The sequence below is a fragment of the Struthio camelus genome, chromosome Z (genome assembly GCF_040807025.1).
Source record: "Struthio camelus isolate bStrCam1 chromosome Z, bStrCam1.hap1, whole genome shotgun sequence".
In the NCBI taxonomy this organism is placed as follows: Eukaryota; Metazoa; Chordata; class Aves; order Struthioniformes; family Struthionidae; genus Struthio; species Struthio camelus.
This window is the reverse complement of record NC_090982.1, coordinates 12,688,791-12,705,350: the sequence shown is the minus strand read 5'-3', so window position 1 is coordinate 12,705,350 and position 16,560 is coordinate 12,688,791. Positions and strand designations below refer to the sequence as shown.

At 41.4% G+C, this 16,560-nt stretch overlaps 1 protein-coding gene across 4 annotated transcripts in view; it reads left to right on the top strand.

The window, feature by feature from the left end:
* Nucleotides 1-1,405: 1,405 nt before the first annotated feature.
* Nucleotides 1,406-16,560, top strand: part of NRG1 (neuregulin 1) — a 420,325-nt gene continuing 405,170 nt past the window's right edge. For 2 of the 4 annotated variants that reach the window (XM_068928358.1, XM_009687597.2), the window contains exon 1: nt 1,406-3,126. In XM_068928358.1, the coding sequence (XP_068784459.1) occupies nt 3,069-3,126 (58 nt within the window). In that variant the 5' untranslated portion in view covers nt 1,406-3,068. The remainder of the gene's footprint in view (nt 3,127-16,560) is intronic. The other 2 variants (XM_068928359.1, XM_068928360.1) reach the window with 2 other exon arrangements.

Genomic DNA, 16,560 nt, shown 5'->3' with positions numbered 1-16,560 from the left:
CCACTTCTGTGCATTTGAGCAGCTCAGCAACCAGCACGAATAAAGAAGTCAATGGGACCACCGATAACTGGACAGTATGACAGTTACTATGAGCTGAAGTGGCTGGCAACTTCCCGTAGCTTCAGCGAGTCAAAAATAAAACCAAGAGGGTAGTGGTGGGGAAGCGCTTACACACCTTGTGGTATTCCTGAAAAAGGGTTGCCAAAGGGCGGCGTCACACGATGTGCTTTGCAGCAGGGTGGTCAGCAGCCTACTCAGAGAGGCAGCAGAGGATTTGCTTCCCTTCCAAAGCTATTTCCCTCCCTCCAGGGATCACAGAAGCCACCACTTCTCTTTCCAGCCATGGCAAGGGAGCTGAGAGGGCTGCGCTCCTCTGCAAAACGGTGCTGGACTGCAAGCAAATGGCATGTCCGCTCTGGCAAGAAAAAGTTAAAAACCACGTAGGTCCCCATGGCAAGCAAGGGCCATTACAGGATCATGCGGTTTCTTGGGGGGACTGTGCTCCGTTTAGCTGTGGAGGTGGGAACAACTGCGAAGCGAACCCTGTTTTAACTCATGGGCCCATGCTTTTGCAGCGGTTACTAGCAGACCTCTGATAAACAGGCAGCGTATCATCCGGCTCGAGCAGATGCTGCCTTTTCCCATTGCTCTTGTGAATGGCCAACTCCATGGTTATGGCGCATCACCAGCGGCTCCTGCAAAACCCAAACAGGGCTTAGCTGAGCTACAGCAGCTCTTTCACAATGACAACCGCTGTTTTTTAAAATGCGAGAGTCAGAACAGTAGAGAACGTGTTGCTTCCTGTGCTGCCGTAGTCCAGCATTCAATTATCCTCCACTTTTTACTTTCTTCTATGAGCCCAGGTTTGAACTAGACTAGCTTGAACTCCCAGTCACTGGATCTTATTAGGCCCTGAAACTAGATGAAACAGGTTTTTTTCTTGACTCAGGCTGACGCTCCTTCTCAGCTTTCACTTCAATAAGCTAACAAATCAAAGCCCCTCGTTCCCTTGCGAAAAGCATGCTCTCCGGCTCATGAATCATTTACATAGCTCTTCTCTAAGCCTTTTGCAGCGTTTAACATCTTTATTCTGCTTGCACACCAGAGCAGGGAAGGGTGCCCCTCGGTGTTTCTCTGACCTGTCCCACAGCGGTACCCTTGCCTCTTCCCGGTGCTCCTGCACAGCGTCAGTCCCCAGGCGGTGGGGGACGGCACGGGGAGCACTGCCCCGGGGATGCACAGCTCCATCATGAGACCGCTGAGAGTAGCCACGGGTAGGCAAAGATTGGCAAAATCTGCTTTGAAATATCATAGGTGGTACAAACAGTAAAAGCCTCACTGGTCTGCTTTGCCATAGGACCCTCCCTGGGTGTTCTTATCAGAAGGCTACTTCTTGCAATCTCCACATTCACACCAGCATCTACTTTCCAGGTGACATCTTTCCTACTGTCTGCCAGGAGAATGAAGTCCTACATCCTCCAAGCCACTTCTAAAGAGACTTTGGAGCTCTTCACAAGCAGAGGAGATGTCTGTAATGTTGGGCAGCATATTGTGAAAGTGCAGTATCAAAAACAACTTCGGCACTTCCAGGGCTTCGACAGATAGTGGGTGTTTGTTTTGAGCTGCTGAATCATCATGTATGGCACCAAATCAACAGGCAAAAAGCGATTTTTCAGCCAGGCCAAGCAGTACTAGCATACTGCTGTGCTAGGAGGCAGAAAGGGACTTCTCTTTCTTCCACCAAGGCTTGTTTGTTGTGTGGTAGATACACAGTCAACAGTCAACGGGTGACAACAGTTCAGACTAATGTGAGCCCTCGGTTGGATGAATGCATTACAAATTTTGAATTTAGATGTCTAACTATCGTGACAATTCTGTGCCTTTGCAGTGGCACTTTTTTCCATTTTGGAGCTTTTCCAGTTTTTGTTCTTTACAATTTGTCTTGTGCAAACTCAGTTTTTTCTGCCAGCAACTGAGCCTGCAAATGTGCCTATACAGCCTGCCCTGCAGGAGGTCCTGGCTCCTCTTCCCAGCCTAGGTGTCGTTCAGTGAGAGTCACAGCTCCTGCACGTGGGATGGAGAACATTACTCAAGGCCATGTGCGGACCGCTGTCGCTGTGCAGAGAGCAGGCATAGCCCAGCTGTTAGGAGATTACACTGAATGGTAGGAGGTCCAGATTTAACTGCAAATGCTCTGTGCTCAAGACTTCCTTTAAGATCAGATTTCCAAAGGCTTCGGTTTCATTGGATTTAGTCTCCTAAGCGCCTATGAGAGTCTGGACTTTCCTCTCTGGAGGGTTCATTCAGTCTTTGCAGATTGGAGTATGAGGACTATAAAATAAAAAGGCCATGCATACCAAAGCCACACCTTGCACCTAGTGAAAGGAATTAAGATCCTCAGTGGTTCAGTCCATTTTGTAGCTGTCGGACAGCTGTGAGGACAGATAGCTGGAAGAGAACCCCAGACACTCTGCTGTGGCCTGGACCATGTAAACAAGATGGCAAGATAGTCATGCAGCAGTAACTGTAAGCTTCAGTTCTTAACGAACTAAATAAATTTGTAATCTAAGAGGAAAACACAAGAGAAGGGTTTAATATTCTCTGACAAATACGAAATAGTTAATTATCTTGAATGAATGCATTTTTTTAATTATAGGTAAATTCTTGCATCGTAATTGTAAAACTTGAAATCGAAAATAAGAAATGGGTTAATAAAGAAATATTGCTATTATGCTAAATACGTTATTGGCACACTGAGACCATTTACAATCTAATAATATTCTCTAACACTGGTTGTTGCTAGCTGTAATATGAGAAAGCTAAATCTTAAATTGTAATTCAATATAGGGTTTAATGTTTATTTTATTGTGCCTAGAGGTAATAGGCATAACAATTTATTTGTTTACCTGTGGCAGAAAGCCTACTCCTTTTAATTTTTGGTATTTCACTTTATTTTCTTTTACAGAACAGATAGGGAATCATTATGCTCTTGCTCACCCTTGAACAAATCAGAGTAATTACACTGAAGTAATGGGCTAATCTGCATTTTTATACCATAGATCAGAATAATGTCCATTGAACTCTCCTCTTCACATGGCTGTCTTCTGCTCAGCAAGCTTTATATAGGTGAGGAAGAAGCATTCAGCTTAATTATAGATTATTTTTGATTGCATGCTGTGGAATGCTTGTGCAGAAAAGCTGCAGTTTGTTCACATCTTGGCGTGATGTCACCCCATCACAATTAACACACAGTTATCATCAAAATGACTGAATTTTAATCAATTATGTATCTGAAGACTGCCTGATGTACCGATCCGTCAGAGGTCCAGGAAATCAGATTCAAAATCAAGACTTTTTAAAGCCTCCAGTGTTGAAATAAGCTAGAGATTGTGTGCAAGTTATTGAAATGACGTCTTTATAAAATTTACTGTGCCTGTGGATATTAATGTAAAAAGTATTATTGTTTGCTTCCCTTCTCATCTAATTCATTTTACATTTTTTGGAAAGCTGAACAAACATGTGACTTATCAGGGCTATAAACTTAACTATCTAATTAAATATTTTCTCTCTCAAGTATCCCAGCGTATTTCTGACACAAGTTTGTTGTTATATATGGATAAGTGGAGGAAAGCAGAGGAGTTGAGATGTGTTCTTTTTGTTTAGATAGGTAAACCTGCTGAAAAAAAGCCCTACAAGAAAACAGTGACTCTATTTTTAAATTTATATTCTAAAGCACTAATCTAATTGTTTTTCAGCAAGAGTTATTAGAAACTCATCATCATATCAACAAAGAGGGAACATGTTTATATGTAAAAAAGCCTTCTACATACTTAAGTAAAAGTGAAATAAAATTATTGCTACACAGGTATAACGTTCTGCTTGTTATCCCTATTCACATTAAGTAAATAAAAGAAGGCAATTTTATTTAATATAAATACTTCTTTGTAACTTATATGTAGAACAGTCTCAGAATAATGCTTTCTTGGATAGCTTTTACATCTACTATATGATTTATCAAGATGCCTTTCTCCAGTTTCCCTTATTAAATAGGAAATGTCTGAAGAATGTTTAGAGTCTCTCTTCAAAGGAAAGAAAATGAAGTTTTCATTCCCATTAGAGCGTAAATACAATTTCCACTGGCAGAGGCAGTGACTTCCAAAAGTGAGGTTCCTCAATTTGTGACATACATTAAACTTAAGGCAGCCCACTGGCATCTGTTTCCTATCCATCTTCAAAGAAACGCACTTTTACTGTTTTGGAGATACTTTCCAATAGCATGGCATACAAACTTCATAGTAGGACCAGGGAACACTGTGAGGCTGGGTTGTTTTTTAACTGTTAATATGACCTTGAAACAGATGGAGAACAACATTCAATCGATGTGCTGGTCTGTAATTTAGAAAATGGTGTAAATGCTTATTCATGATTGTGAAAGTTTTACTGTGGGTCAAAAGGAAATGCTGATGGGATGTCAGATTCCAGGTCCACTGATTATGTGAACTTCAGCTGACTGAAATGTGACTAAGCCTGCAATGGAAAATGCCTTAGAAACTTTCTAGTGAAACGGTAGAATATCTTTCAGCTCCTGCTGATCTTCGCAGGCCATCTGAGACAGGAGGTAAGCTTGACTTGCTTTACCAACACGCGAGTGTGTTATGCCGTACCTGGAGTTAGTAATATAAGAGACTCCTGAGTTCTTTAGCCTGGAACGAGACTCTACGGACAATCTGAAAAACTGTTCTCCTTGATGCCTGTCATTGTCAAGACTGTACCTCCAGCAAGTGCACAAACAAGACTTAAAGATATTAGCTGAAACTATTAAGAATCCTTATCAATACCTCGATTTGTGCAAAAACCTCTACTTATAGAAAATGCAATAAGTTGGTTGACGCCTGAGACAACTGACACTTTTTCAGTTATGCGTTTGTTATTGAATTTTTATTTTCCTTCCCATTTCTTCTCTCACCACCTCAAGCTGTTTGTGTACGTTCACTATCCCCAGTCTTACGCTTAGACTGCAGCTTCCAGGAGCACGTACCGCCTTTTTGTTCCTTCTTTGTGCCAGGTCACAGATAAAAGCATTTTGATATGGTTTATTTTTGGGACCATACTAAAACAGTAATGTAATGAGTGAGGTAACTAAAGAGGACCTCTATTCACTTGACAAATCAATGAGTACTTTCTGATTAAGATAGTTTTATCAAAACAGTTTCCTTCTGAAAAGGGAAGCAAACGTTCATACATACAAAGATAAAAGACAGAACATGAGTGTAAACAAATGGCAATGATGATATTTGTCTGCAGCGAGTCTGGAAGCAGTTGCAACTCAGTGCAAAGCAAAGTGGCTCAGCAGAATTCTAGTAGGAGAAAATATTCTTACTGCACACCTAGAGCCAAGAATCATACCTTTAGTTCTGAGTCATTATGCTTTATCTATGCGAGAATTTACAAAGCAAAAATCAGCTATGGGTATGTTTATGTTTTTGGAAGGGACTAAAAGGCGAATTTCAAAGCAGACCCAGAGGATCTAGCTAAGAAGACCACAGCAAGTCAAAGTATTTTTTGTGTGTGTGCTTGTGTTGTGTTTCATATAACTTCACAACTTGTCTAGAGAGCCAACACTAAGAACACATGATGTAAAATCAGATTTGACCTGTAAAACAAAAAAAGGTCAACTGGACTGGAGGAAGTAATAATATGCTGAGGGATGTAGACATGAAATGACAGCATGGTTATCAGGACAAACTCAAATGTGCAGACCCTATAAGCTGTGAGAAGATCCAGCCATTCTAAGTAGCACTCCAAGAAACCATCAGGTTTGTGATGTCTGGCATTGGTTTGAAATAGTTTCGGTAAAGGGAAAAGATTATGGTCAAATAGAAAATCATATCTTTTGCTAAGCTGTGGATGCATATATGACGTTGCAATGTTGCTGTCAAGATTGCCTTCAAAAGATATTGGTATCTACTGAGTTCCTGTAATTGCAAATGTACTCTTCATGCTTACGTTACTGATGAGGCTGAACAGACAAGAGAATCTGAAGTCTGGGAAAATGCAGTCAAATTCTTAACATTTACCCCATGAAATCCTGAGTGAGGTGCTGTCTTGCTGGCCGAGAAATGAAGAAGTTCTTGAACTCTGCCTCAGCTCCTCACAAACTCACTAATTGTCTGCTCTTAAAAGATCACAGTTGTGATCCATCAGAAGACTTGAAACCTCAAAGGCTTAGGTGCATTCATCACAGGGAAATAGCTGGCCCTGAGAAACGGCAAAGGGCAGGAGAGGAACAGCAGGTAGTCAAGCCTGTCAGGACAGAGATAGTTCTAGGTGGAAACCATGGAATATGTAGAAAAGAATAATCTGAAAAGCAAACCTTTTACCTAGGTGTTTTTCTTCTGGCCTCAGAGACTTATTTCAGTTTCCCCTTTGAAATACTGAACAAATTCAAACTTCATTCTTAGAACGTGAGATATCACATGTCAGACCAGGACAAGGCCTTGGAGATCAAACAAAATGAAGAGCAGTTGCAGGGCAGGACACCAAGACTGCAGCTACTAGATATCCAGCAGTTTGTCTGCATCAGCACCAGTCTCGCATCCACTCGTGTTCTCCAGACATTGCTGAGAAGGGCAGCCACTGCAATCCAGGGGATGGGAAAGATCTCCCAGGAGAACATTGCCACCAGACACTAAACCTTCTATAAGAAAGTAATTATATTTTTTTATTGTCTATTAAAAAAAAAAAAACTTTAAGGCATTCCCTGAGATCAGAAATATAGCTGCATGTGCAACTCAAAGTCAGAAAGGATGTTTCTGCTGCAGAAAATGAGGTGCTGGAAAACCTCATAGTGCTAGCCCCAGGTAGGCTGTTTTCCCTCCTGCAAATTGATGAGAAAGTATATATGATCTTTTAGAGGAAGGGAGAGTGGCGATATGGAAATAGGTTATTCTCTTCTACTTTTCTGTCATATAAGCGAATCTGTGGTCCTTTATTCACTGTTTCTGTGACCATCATTGAAACACAGGCAGGAAACCAGTCTCCTCATCTCCTTTCCGCCCGTTGTTGCATCTTCCGTCTGTTGTGTGCATGGAGAGATGAATTTCTGTGCCATCTCTGCTGTGGGTTTTTCACAAGGCTTCTGACAGATGCTTTTGCTTCCTCATGCTACTGGGTTTTCATAAAGCAGCTTCATGCAGGAGCTGAAGTGGCCTTCTTTAGAGAAATTAGCTTAAAGCTGTGGATGACGTATTGCCATCTGTTAACTAAAGTCTTTAACAACCATTTATTTTGAAGATGTCTCTGTCCATGCTGAATATTTTATTGGATGTCCAGCTGTCCAACGCCAATATTAGATTTTCGTTCAAATGCTTTTAGTGTGCTATCCTTTTCATCTCTGTACACTGTTGATTTTAGCAAGATACATTCATTTAGAAAAAAAGGTCAGGTATTGTCTGTTAGTGTTATTGCTCTCACGTGCTTGGATTTCAATAATATGCTTTGGCATAGCTGCCGAAATGTTTCTCTTGGCCTCTTTATCATCGCCCGCACTAGGATTATCCGTATCTCACAGCGTACCTGTTTAGGTCAGCAGCACATTATCATTAACAAAAGTTGACATCTTTTAGGAGTTTGGTGTGTAGCCCTATTTTACACCAGTGTGATGCTGAACCTTTCTACTATGTGGCAGGTCACCCTTCCAAGTCCCTTCCCATCTGCATATGTGGCCTCATAGCACGGATAACTTTCATGGGATTCCTGGGGTATAGAAAGTAACTCACTTTCTGACCTATGAAATCTGTCAGTCAGATGCTTTAGAAAGCTCCCAGAATTGCAGGGGAGGTGAGCTTGCTATCCATGGCTTTCTTCTCTGATAGTTCAGAGAGTAGCATATCTACTCTTGGGCTTGAATCCAGCCTGCTGTGGTCTTAGAAACAGTACTGCAGTGTATATGTTCTTTTCCTTGGTAGAAAGCTGATAACAAAATGAAAGATTATATAGTGGATGGGCTGCAGTAAGAACTTAACCTGCATATTTAATACGTCCACACTGATTGATAGCCTGTATGAAGTGTATTATACATGCTGGTATAATTTATTTGTGCAGTCCAATTTCTTTGCTTTGTCTTTAATTCTAAGGCATTTGCTATAATACAGAATAATACTATTTGTAAGCTACCAGATCATGATTACATAGCTTGAGCCTATTCTTTCCAGATAAACCATCTACATTTAGTTCTCTGTACACCAGGTTAAAGTCTATGTGGCTTGTCAGGAGATTTATGTACCAATGCTCGCCTTAGTACTGTTTCCGTTGCCGAAGGAGAACTAATGTTTATTTGATAAAGTGCATACTGGACCAGGTGAACTTTGCATGTCTGTTAACATTTTCCCTGCTGCACAGGCTGCAGGATGGATGGACATATCAACACAACAAGACTGAATGCATAAACAAATAGTTGTTTGATTCCAGTATAAGTGACTCCTTAAATACTACTGAGAGAGCATTTGGGGAGATCTCCTCGGCTCAAGCCCTCCAGTAGTGAGAGCTACAAAGCAGATATAACTTAACAGACATGACAGCAGCAGAAATTAAGAAGAAAATGTGGTAAAAGAGGAAATGAAGAAGAAACTGTATCTATTTAACTAAAACACCAACCTCAGTGTGGTATCTGCATGTGTACAAGCATAAAAAGTACAGTGGTTTCTTCTTCTACATGCTCCTTCTATTAGTTCTTTTACATTCTGATAATACTTCATGAATATTTAGGGGTTTTCTATGGAAATGATTTGCAAAGATGAGAGAACGTTTGGAGGATTGTTTTCTGTTTATTCTAGGAGGAATTTGTTACGGGTGCTGAAAAATCTTACCCTGGTCTATGAGTACTGATTTCATTTAAGTACTTAAAAATAGCCATGCAGTTCTTTCACCTGTGGGTAAAATCTAAAGTTAGATTGGGAATGCATTTCCCTTTTGCAGCGGTTTATTGGATATAGCTCTGTACAAATAACAAAATGCTTTCTAAATGCAAACGCTTGCTCCTCTTTCTTCTTTTCTTAGCAGTAATTAGTCAAAGAAGGAGAACTTTTCGTTGTTTCCACCGTTTCATAATGGAACTGTTCCCCTGTCTAAACCCTTCTCAGATGTTTAAACTACCAAGAGGTCTTGAAACTTGATATGGAAGTGGCTATAAACTATTAATAACTTAGCTTTTTGCTCCGTTCTTGCAAAGATTTGTGCAATGCTTAACTTTGAAATCTTTTTTGAATGAGATGTTTGGCCTTGAAAATAAAGCTGTAACATGTAATCTGGTTGCCTTTTTTGTTGTTTATCTCTTTATTTTTATGAGTAGAAAATGCCATAGCTTCTAGCAGGGATTTCTTCTTCAGAACTCACAGCCTGATATAGTTCATTCATTTACGTATTATATATTCATATTTTATCTAAGGTTATTATCTCTCCAAGGTCTCAGCATCTGCTTTATGTGCTGGAATGTCTACCGGGCCTCAGTGAAATGGGATGACTGCCCAGTCTGTGTTTTTGTTTTTACACATAACTGCTATTTTAAATGGAAGATTAACCTTCCAGCAAGAAGCTGGGGCCATTGGTATAAGGCTAATTTTGCCGTTGTACTTTCACAGCCCTGTCAAAACTAGACCAGCTTGTTAAATAGGTTATATTTCAAGCAAAAGCACGTGGGAATTTATCTGTAATTATGGCTAAACAATGTATTGTGGCAATTCTGTATATGCAAAGAATAATCGCGGCTTTATATCGTCTCAACACCTGCTACTGTTCAGTGTCTGTGCTTTGATGACAGCCGGCTGAACCGGCGCCTGAGAAAGTAACTGCACATGATTTAATTGCATTAGAGGGTCAAAATTACTGCTACACACTGCCAGGGTCATGGCAGAACCAAATAGCTGGGGGCACAGATCTTCCTTTCATGCTCCGCTGGGCTCAGTAATCCCCGGGGCTGTGGACTCCGATCGTATTTCCAGATGGTCTGCTCTGGTGAGGTCGCTAGCCAGGCTCTGCCCAGCCGCGTCAGCTGTGTTGGCAGAGAGCAAAGCTTTGGGTCATGGCAGTTTTGGGCTTACATGGCAGATGTCACCTGCTGCACAACGCGGGGCCCTGGTATTTTCTGCTTTCCTCAGGATGCCGTTTAGCTTTGTCAGTGGAATGACATTTGAGGCAAGGACAATGACATCAAATGAGCATGCAGGTGGTTCACGCTCAGCTTGTACTGCTGCTTGGGGTGAGCGTAATGGTGCCAGTCAAGCATTAGTTTTGTGTGACTTGCACCATGGTTGACTTTACGGCCTGCAAACAAGGCAACCTGTTCATTAGCCAACCTTCACGTAGTTAAGTTTAAATCCTTGGCTAAAGCACCTATGCTAGCAACATAGTTGCCCACAGCATAGACAATGGACAAAGGAAAGAGACCTCTCCAGAGGACTGTCCACCTCATCTAAGGTCTGAATTGCCCTCTGGAAATACTAGGCTCTCTTTTTTGGCTATATTTAGGAAATTTAGGACAGCTAGGCTTTAAAACAGGCTTTTCCTCTAACAGCCTAAGTATAGGTAGGATGAAGCTAAAGTGGGTGTTTCTTTACCCTAAGGGATAAAAATCTCACATAACTTGTGTTGCACTGCATTAGTACAAGTGGTGGGGGCTTCCTTTTCTCGGATGTCCCCAGTTCAGCCACTGCCAAAACTGGCAGATATAGGTGCTGCCAGCTGTCCTGAGAAGGATATTTGTCAACGGTAGCTGAAGCATCAACAAATACTGCTTTGCTTCTCTCTCTCCAAATGTGGCTGCTAGTTATTGCGCTCCATATTTTTTTAAAGATAATTCTGTGTTTCCCCCACTCAGTTGTCCTGAGAAAAGTAAAGCACAGCATCTGTTTATTTTTCATACTTTGCCCTAAGCTTTGAATGGCCTGTAGAAGAGCATGGGTAGAGCTCTTGCTGTCTTTACAGTGCCGTGTAAGCTGACAGAGGGACTCGGGGTGGTCTGAGGCTGACAAAAAAGGCCGTTGGTGTCTCAGTCAGAAAAAGTATGCCAGGAAGGCAGGTGGCCTCAATTTCTCGCTTGAACTGGCAGCTTGCCTAGGAGCAGCCATCTCAAAATCTCTAGGATAACGGATGGGGAAAAGTATCCCCATGCTACTCTCAAGTGGCTGAAGCCAGATCACAGGAGAGTGAATGGGAGGCATGAGATGCATATTCCTCATGAGCTATGAGGAATACACAAAGTATGTGCCATACACAAAAGTACATGGAGTGAGGATTGCACACAAGTAATTTCTGCAGGAAATGGAAGGGAACATGGCATCAGTCACTCTAGGGTGAATGTTTCGGGGAGGAACACCTCTTTCCGTAGTTTGGCCAAAAGCCTTCTGAAGGAGGAAGGGATCATGCGGTTTCTGTAAAGGTGGTCATTTGGGACTAACGTCAGTGCAGTTCTCCAAAATAAAGTCTACTTTGCAGGTGCTACCTTCCTGTAATTGCCCAGGACTTCCTGTAACCAGCCCTAGAGGTCATATCTGCAGGACAAAGTTCCCCGTTCCTATGCAGTGCTGGGAAGAGGCAACATACAGCTACCTTGCTGCGAGAGGACACCGGGTCACTGTTATAACCATATGAGCTCCCACAGTGATTTGGGAAATAATTCCCTGCAGATATTTACAGCAAACCACTCACTGGCCTCTGCCTGTGGCATTGATTCTTCTGGCTGTTTAGTCAGGGGAGGGCTGCTCGCTGCCACTGCCTATCTGCCTGCTTGAGGTGGGAAGGAACAAGTAGGCTGCGTGAGACAAAATCCTGTTTTCAGAGCACTGGAAAGGTGACAGAAAAATGACAGCTGTCATCAGGAACATTTTTACAACATCTGATCAAAAGAAAAACATATTTCATAGAACCATCTCATTCACTTACTTTATATGATACGAGGCAAATTGCGTTACTGCAGCAAGTAAGAGAACACGCCTCCCTTTGACTAGCAGGATCACCAGGATGATGGCAATGTCAATTACAAATGAAAACATGAGCTGCTGGGAAATGTTTTCCCCCCACTGCCCTGCAGCATTAGATTTTATGAAATGGTACTTTTATGAGGAAAATGTTGTCAATGGAAGTTTTCAATGGTGAACTTCAAAATAAAATTTTGCTTCACAATATTACTTCGCACGTCAGTTTTTGTAAATGAAATTTTGGAAATTAATTTCGTTTCCTTCTTTAAATCTGATTTATTATTTATGTGTTAATTTCAAAAGTTTGATTTTTCAGCTTTTTCTTGACCCCTTCTCATTTGTTCCTCACATGGAATGCAAGAACATGACTACCCTGAATTTTTAATTTATTAATTTTTCTGTTTGGTAGGATAACTCTGAAAAGGAGCTAATTTTACAAGAGGTTTTGCTCAATGTTGTGTGTTCTAGAGAAATAAAAAGGGAGAGATTGGAGAAACAGGTGTTCAGCATTTTGAAAATCAATTAGAAAATATCAATTTGGATTAGAATTTTTGAAAATTTCCCGTGACACTTTTTTAAAATGAAACACTTGAGTTAAGCCACTCTCATTTGCAGTCATGCGTAGCAGTCCATCATCGTGCAGGGCCATTGGGGGACCTTGTGGAACGGCGGCTGCAGACGGTGCTGACGTTGCAGTACCACACCAGCACTCACACTCCAGCACGCTGCTCCTTAAATAGTCTCAGCCAAGGCTTGTACACCTTATGCAGCCAAATAATTCTGCTCTAGTCAAGATTTTATGTGCTTTCATCTCATTAAACCATGTGACTTCCCAGCATTGCATGCAGTTTCCTGTTTCCTTTCAAGCTCTTCCTCCTGGGGAGATAGCTTTTAACACACAGAGACAGGAAAATGGATATCTTTATTACCTGCCAGGGAGACTAACCAAGGCAGCCAGCAACATGACCAGGGCTTTCACTGCACCTGCGTCCCGTGTGGCACTGGACAGCAGAGACATGCTGGGAGGAAGCAGGGGGTCTTGTACTTGCCCAGACTTTTCTTCGCTCCATGACAAGCCCGTCCTCTCCACTTCATGCCAGAGTGGATGCAAGGAAAATGATCCTTCCTGTTCACCATCGCAAAGTGCTGTTCTACATGTGATGCTTGGAGCTGAAGTATTATGGCTCTCAGGACCAGCCGGTACTGCTCTATGTCAAGGGACAAATAAAATCAGGAGAACTGTAAGAATAAATCTAACTAAAACTTTTCTGAGCATCATCTGCCTCGAAAGCTTCTGCCCTCTTCCCTACACACACTCAGCCCACCTCAGAGCTATTTTCTGAAGCAGCAAAGGAAAATTCAGAGAATAGCTTCATGTTTTCCTCCAGATTAGGACAATTAGTAGAGTATTGTTTAATTTGTTTGTACATGTGTGTCTGCTCAACCTTCCCTTCCAAATGCACACCTTATGCTACACTGCCTTTTCTTTTTGCAAACGTTCCCAAAAGGCAGGTATTCTAAGAGATTTATTGATGCACAGACGCTTAAGCATAAGATTAAACTGCAAATTCATTTTACTATTGGTTGACAGTAGTTTGGCTGAACTGCCAATTAAATAAATTACTTGAGTGTATGTTCCAAGTCTCTTAATTCTCCAACAAAACTAATCAAAAAGACTTTGAAGGCCCACAGGGAGGGTTTAACTTACTCAAGAAATTCACATTTAACCTTTTCTAAGGTAAAACTTTTACACAGGTTAGTAAACAGTTATTTTTCTGTTGATGATTTTTCCCATTCTTCCGGTGTCTTAGCAGGCAAAACGACTGCCAGCAGATCTTTGCACAGCATTAGATTAAAATTCTCCATTTCTACAGCACTTTACTTAAATGGCATCTCAGAGCCTTTTGCAGACGAGTTAATTATGTGCTGGCAATGAATATCATATAAGCTCAGAGCAGGAACACTGTGTAAGACATCTAGGTTTATTTCTTGTAGTTGTCAGCTACCTTACAGGAAACTCTTAAAGGTTCTTTAAAGCAGCAGAATCACAGATGTGGAGTTTTTTGGTTTCACTTTCCAGTTTCTGAGGTAACACCTGTCTTTCTCCCTCTCTCTTTCTAGTCCGAGGGCAACTATGTGCCTCTATGAGCCACCAAAATAACACAGGATCATGTTTTTTCCTAAATTCAGAATGGTCAGGAAAAAAAAAAAACAGGGCAATTAGAGGCCAGTACAATTTTCATAAGGTTTGGGAAAGAGAAGCTTATGCTTCTGACAGATGCTTCAATAGTGATGAAAATTCTAATTTCAGGAATCCTTAATGGCTTTTTATACTCTTTCCTTATGGCCTGAGACAGTGAAAAGACATGGAAATCCTTCTTCTAGGATCTCTGAGTCCAGCTTAAGATACCCACACATTCAGGAAGGTGCTGCTGGTCTCTTTCTCTGCACCCTCCTCTTTCCCTCAGCAGCCCTTACATTGATGTTTTCCCTCTTTCTCTGAGCAGCAGCCTGGTGGCCCAGATGTATCTGCTTCCTTGGCAAAGGGAGGGCCCCTGGCCTGCTTACCTCCTGGCCTGGAGCTGTGACCTCCTTCTCCTCCCTGCTCCCCCCCCATCCCTCCAGCTTTTCCCCTCTCCCTCCGCACAGACAGCAAGATCATTTCCATCCTTTGGGAGTGTCTGGCAATAATCTTCGTAACTCACTCCCCTTGGCAGCATGGACACATCTCCTCTCTAGTCCAGCTTAGTAGAACAAGAGCTATTTTGAAATCAGCTTCTTTTGCACTATTTCTTGCAAAATTAGCTGCAATCTGGAGAGAAAAAGCCATTTCAAAAAGATCCAGTAGCTTAGGCTTATAGTTAAGCTCTTTAGAACGAGTGGTTTTTGGCAGAGAGGCAGGAGTCACTTGTAGACTTGTTAGGCCTGCTGATAGCAAAAGAAATGTGTGAGTTTGAAGGGCTACGTGTCAAGCAGCTGGGATCGTCTCTGTAGTGATCGGTGCCTGCATGACAGGCAGAGTTTTCAGGAGCGCTCGTGGCTTCTGAAAGTCTATGGACATACATGACAAAGGGCACCCTCCTGTCCTCTGTTCCCTACTGGGAACATCCCTCCGCCTTTCCACCTCCCTGTGCAGGGTGGCAGCAACATCATGAAATGTCCTGCTGGCTGAAGACTTAAGTGTGGGGTTGTAACTGCCGTGGGGTTTCTTCTTTTTAGTGCATAATAGAAATTGTATCTGTAAATACCATTCAAAGTACATAAATATGCAACAGGAAGGAGGAGATGATCAGGTTTTTTATTTGTAAAGGTAGTTAACTAATTTCCTAGGAATGCCATATACTGTTGAGAAATACACATTTTTCGTCATGGTGAGAAGTGTTCAAAATGGACCTAATTGTTTTACATACTAGAGTTTAAGAGAATACTATACATATGGTAATGAAAATACAGCCTTCTGTAGTCACAGCTGGCAAGCAACAGCTAGTCTGGCATATTCGAAACTCGGAATTTAATCCCCAGAAATGAACCCCCAGAACTGTCAATAGTATTACAAGATGCCATTTCCCTTCTCTTTTGTTTAAGCTGGTAAGAGTTTTGAGTGCAATCTCAATGTCAGAAGCTTCAAAGTACAGATTGAGGAAAAATACTCCTTTTCTGCTGTAACTAATGAGTGTATAATTTTTAATAATTGTATGACTATTCACACATGAAGGCAACCTTACTCTAAATCTTCTTATGGTATCAAGAGACAAGACGATTCTAAGTCTGAAACTTAATTTCTCTTGAATCATTTAACAGTTCAGTTACGATTTCCGTAAAACATCATAGAATTCTGTTTTCTTGTCATGTCACAATAACAACAGATAAGGGACCAGCTTATGAGAAGAGGCATCATCACAAATAAAAATAAAGGCTATTTTGGGGGAATGAGCTGGTTGTACTGAGACCTGCAGGGATACAAGGAGGACACAAGTCTTTGGAAGCTAAATGGAGATTTTAGTTGCTTAGTTTTAGAGTTGCAGCACAAAATGTTTGGTTCCTCAGAGTTACTCCATACATGCAACTTCTTATTGGTTTACTTAAGGTCAAAATTATGGACTGGAAAACTAGGTAACGCAGTACACAGATCACTAAATTGTGAAGAGATGTTTGAACTTGTTGACTCGTATCAATTTGGAGGGATGAAAGCATTTGTAATGGAGCAGGCTTCTATTCCAAACATTCTGGGTAGGATTTTCAGAAGGACTCTACTGTACCCTAGTTTTGTTCCTTCTAAAATCAATGGAGACTTTACCATTTATTTTAGTATGGACTGTTAGATGAGAGCCTTTTTAAATAGCCTGTTCCTTTTTGCTATAAAAACTCATCTCTTTCGGAATTGAGGGTGGAGATTGTGGGAACCAAGGACCGGAAAGACCATAAGATTCTCTGAATCCAAGCTTTTGCTTTTGCAGCGTATGCCTAACTGTATCACATGTCATCTCTAAATCAGATAAATTTCTTGCTTTAGATGTTTGTGTTGAAAGAAGCTCTGGTGCTGTACTACAGCATCTTAACTTCTCATCCTTTTTTAAAGCCATTTGAG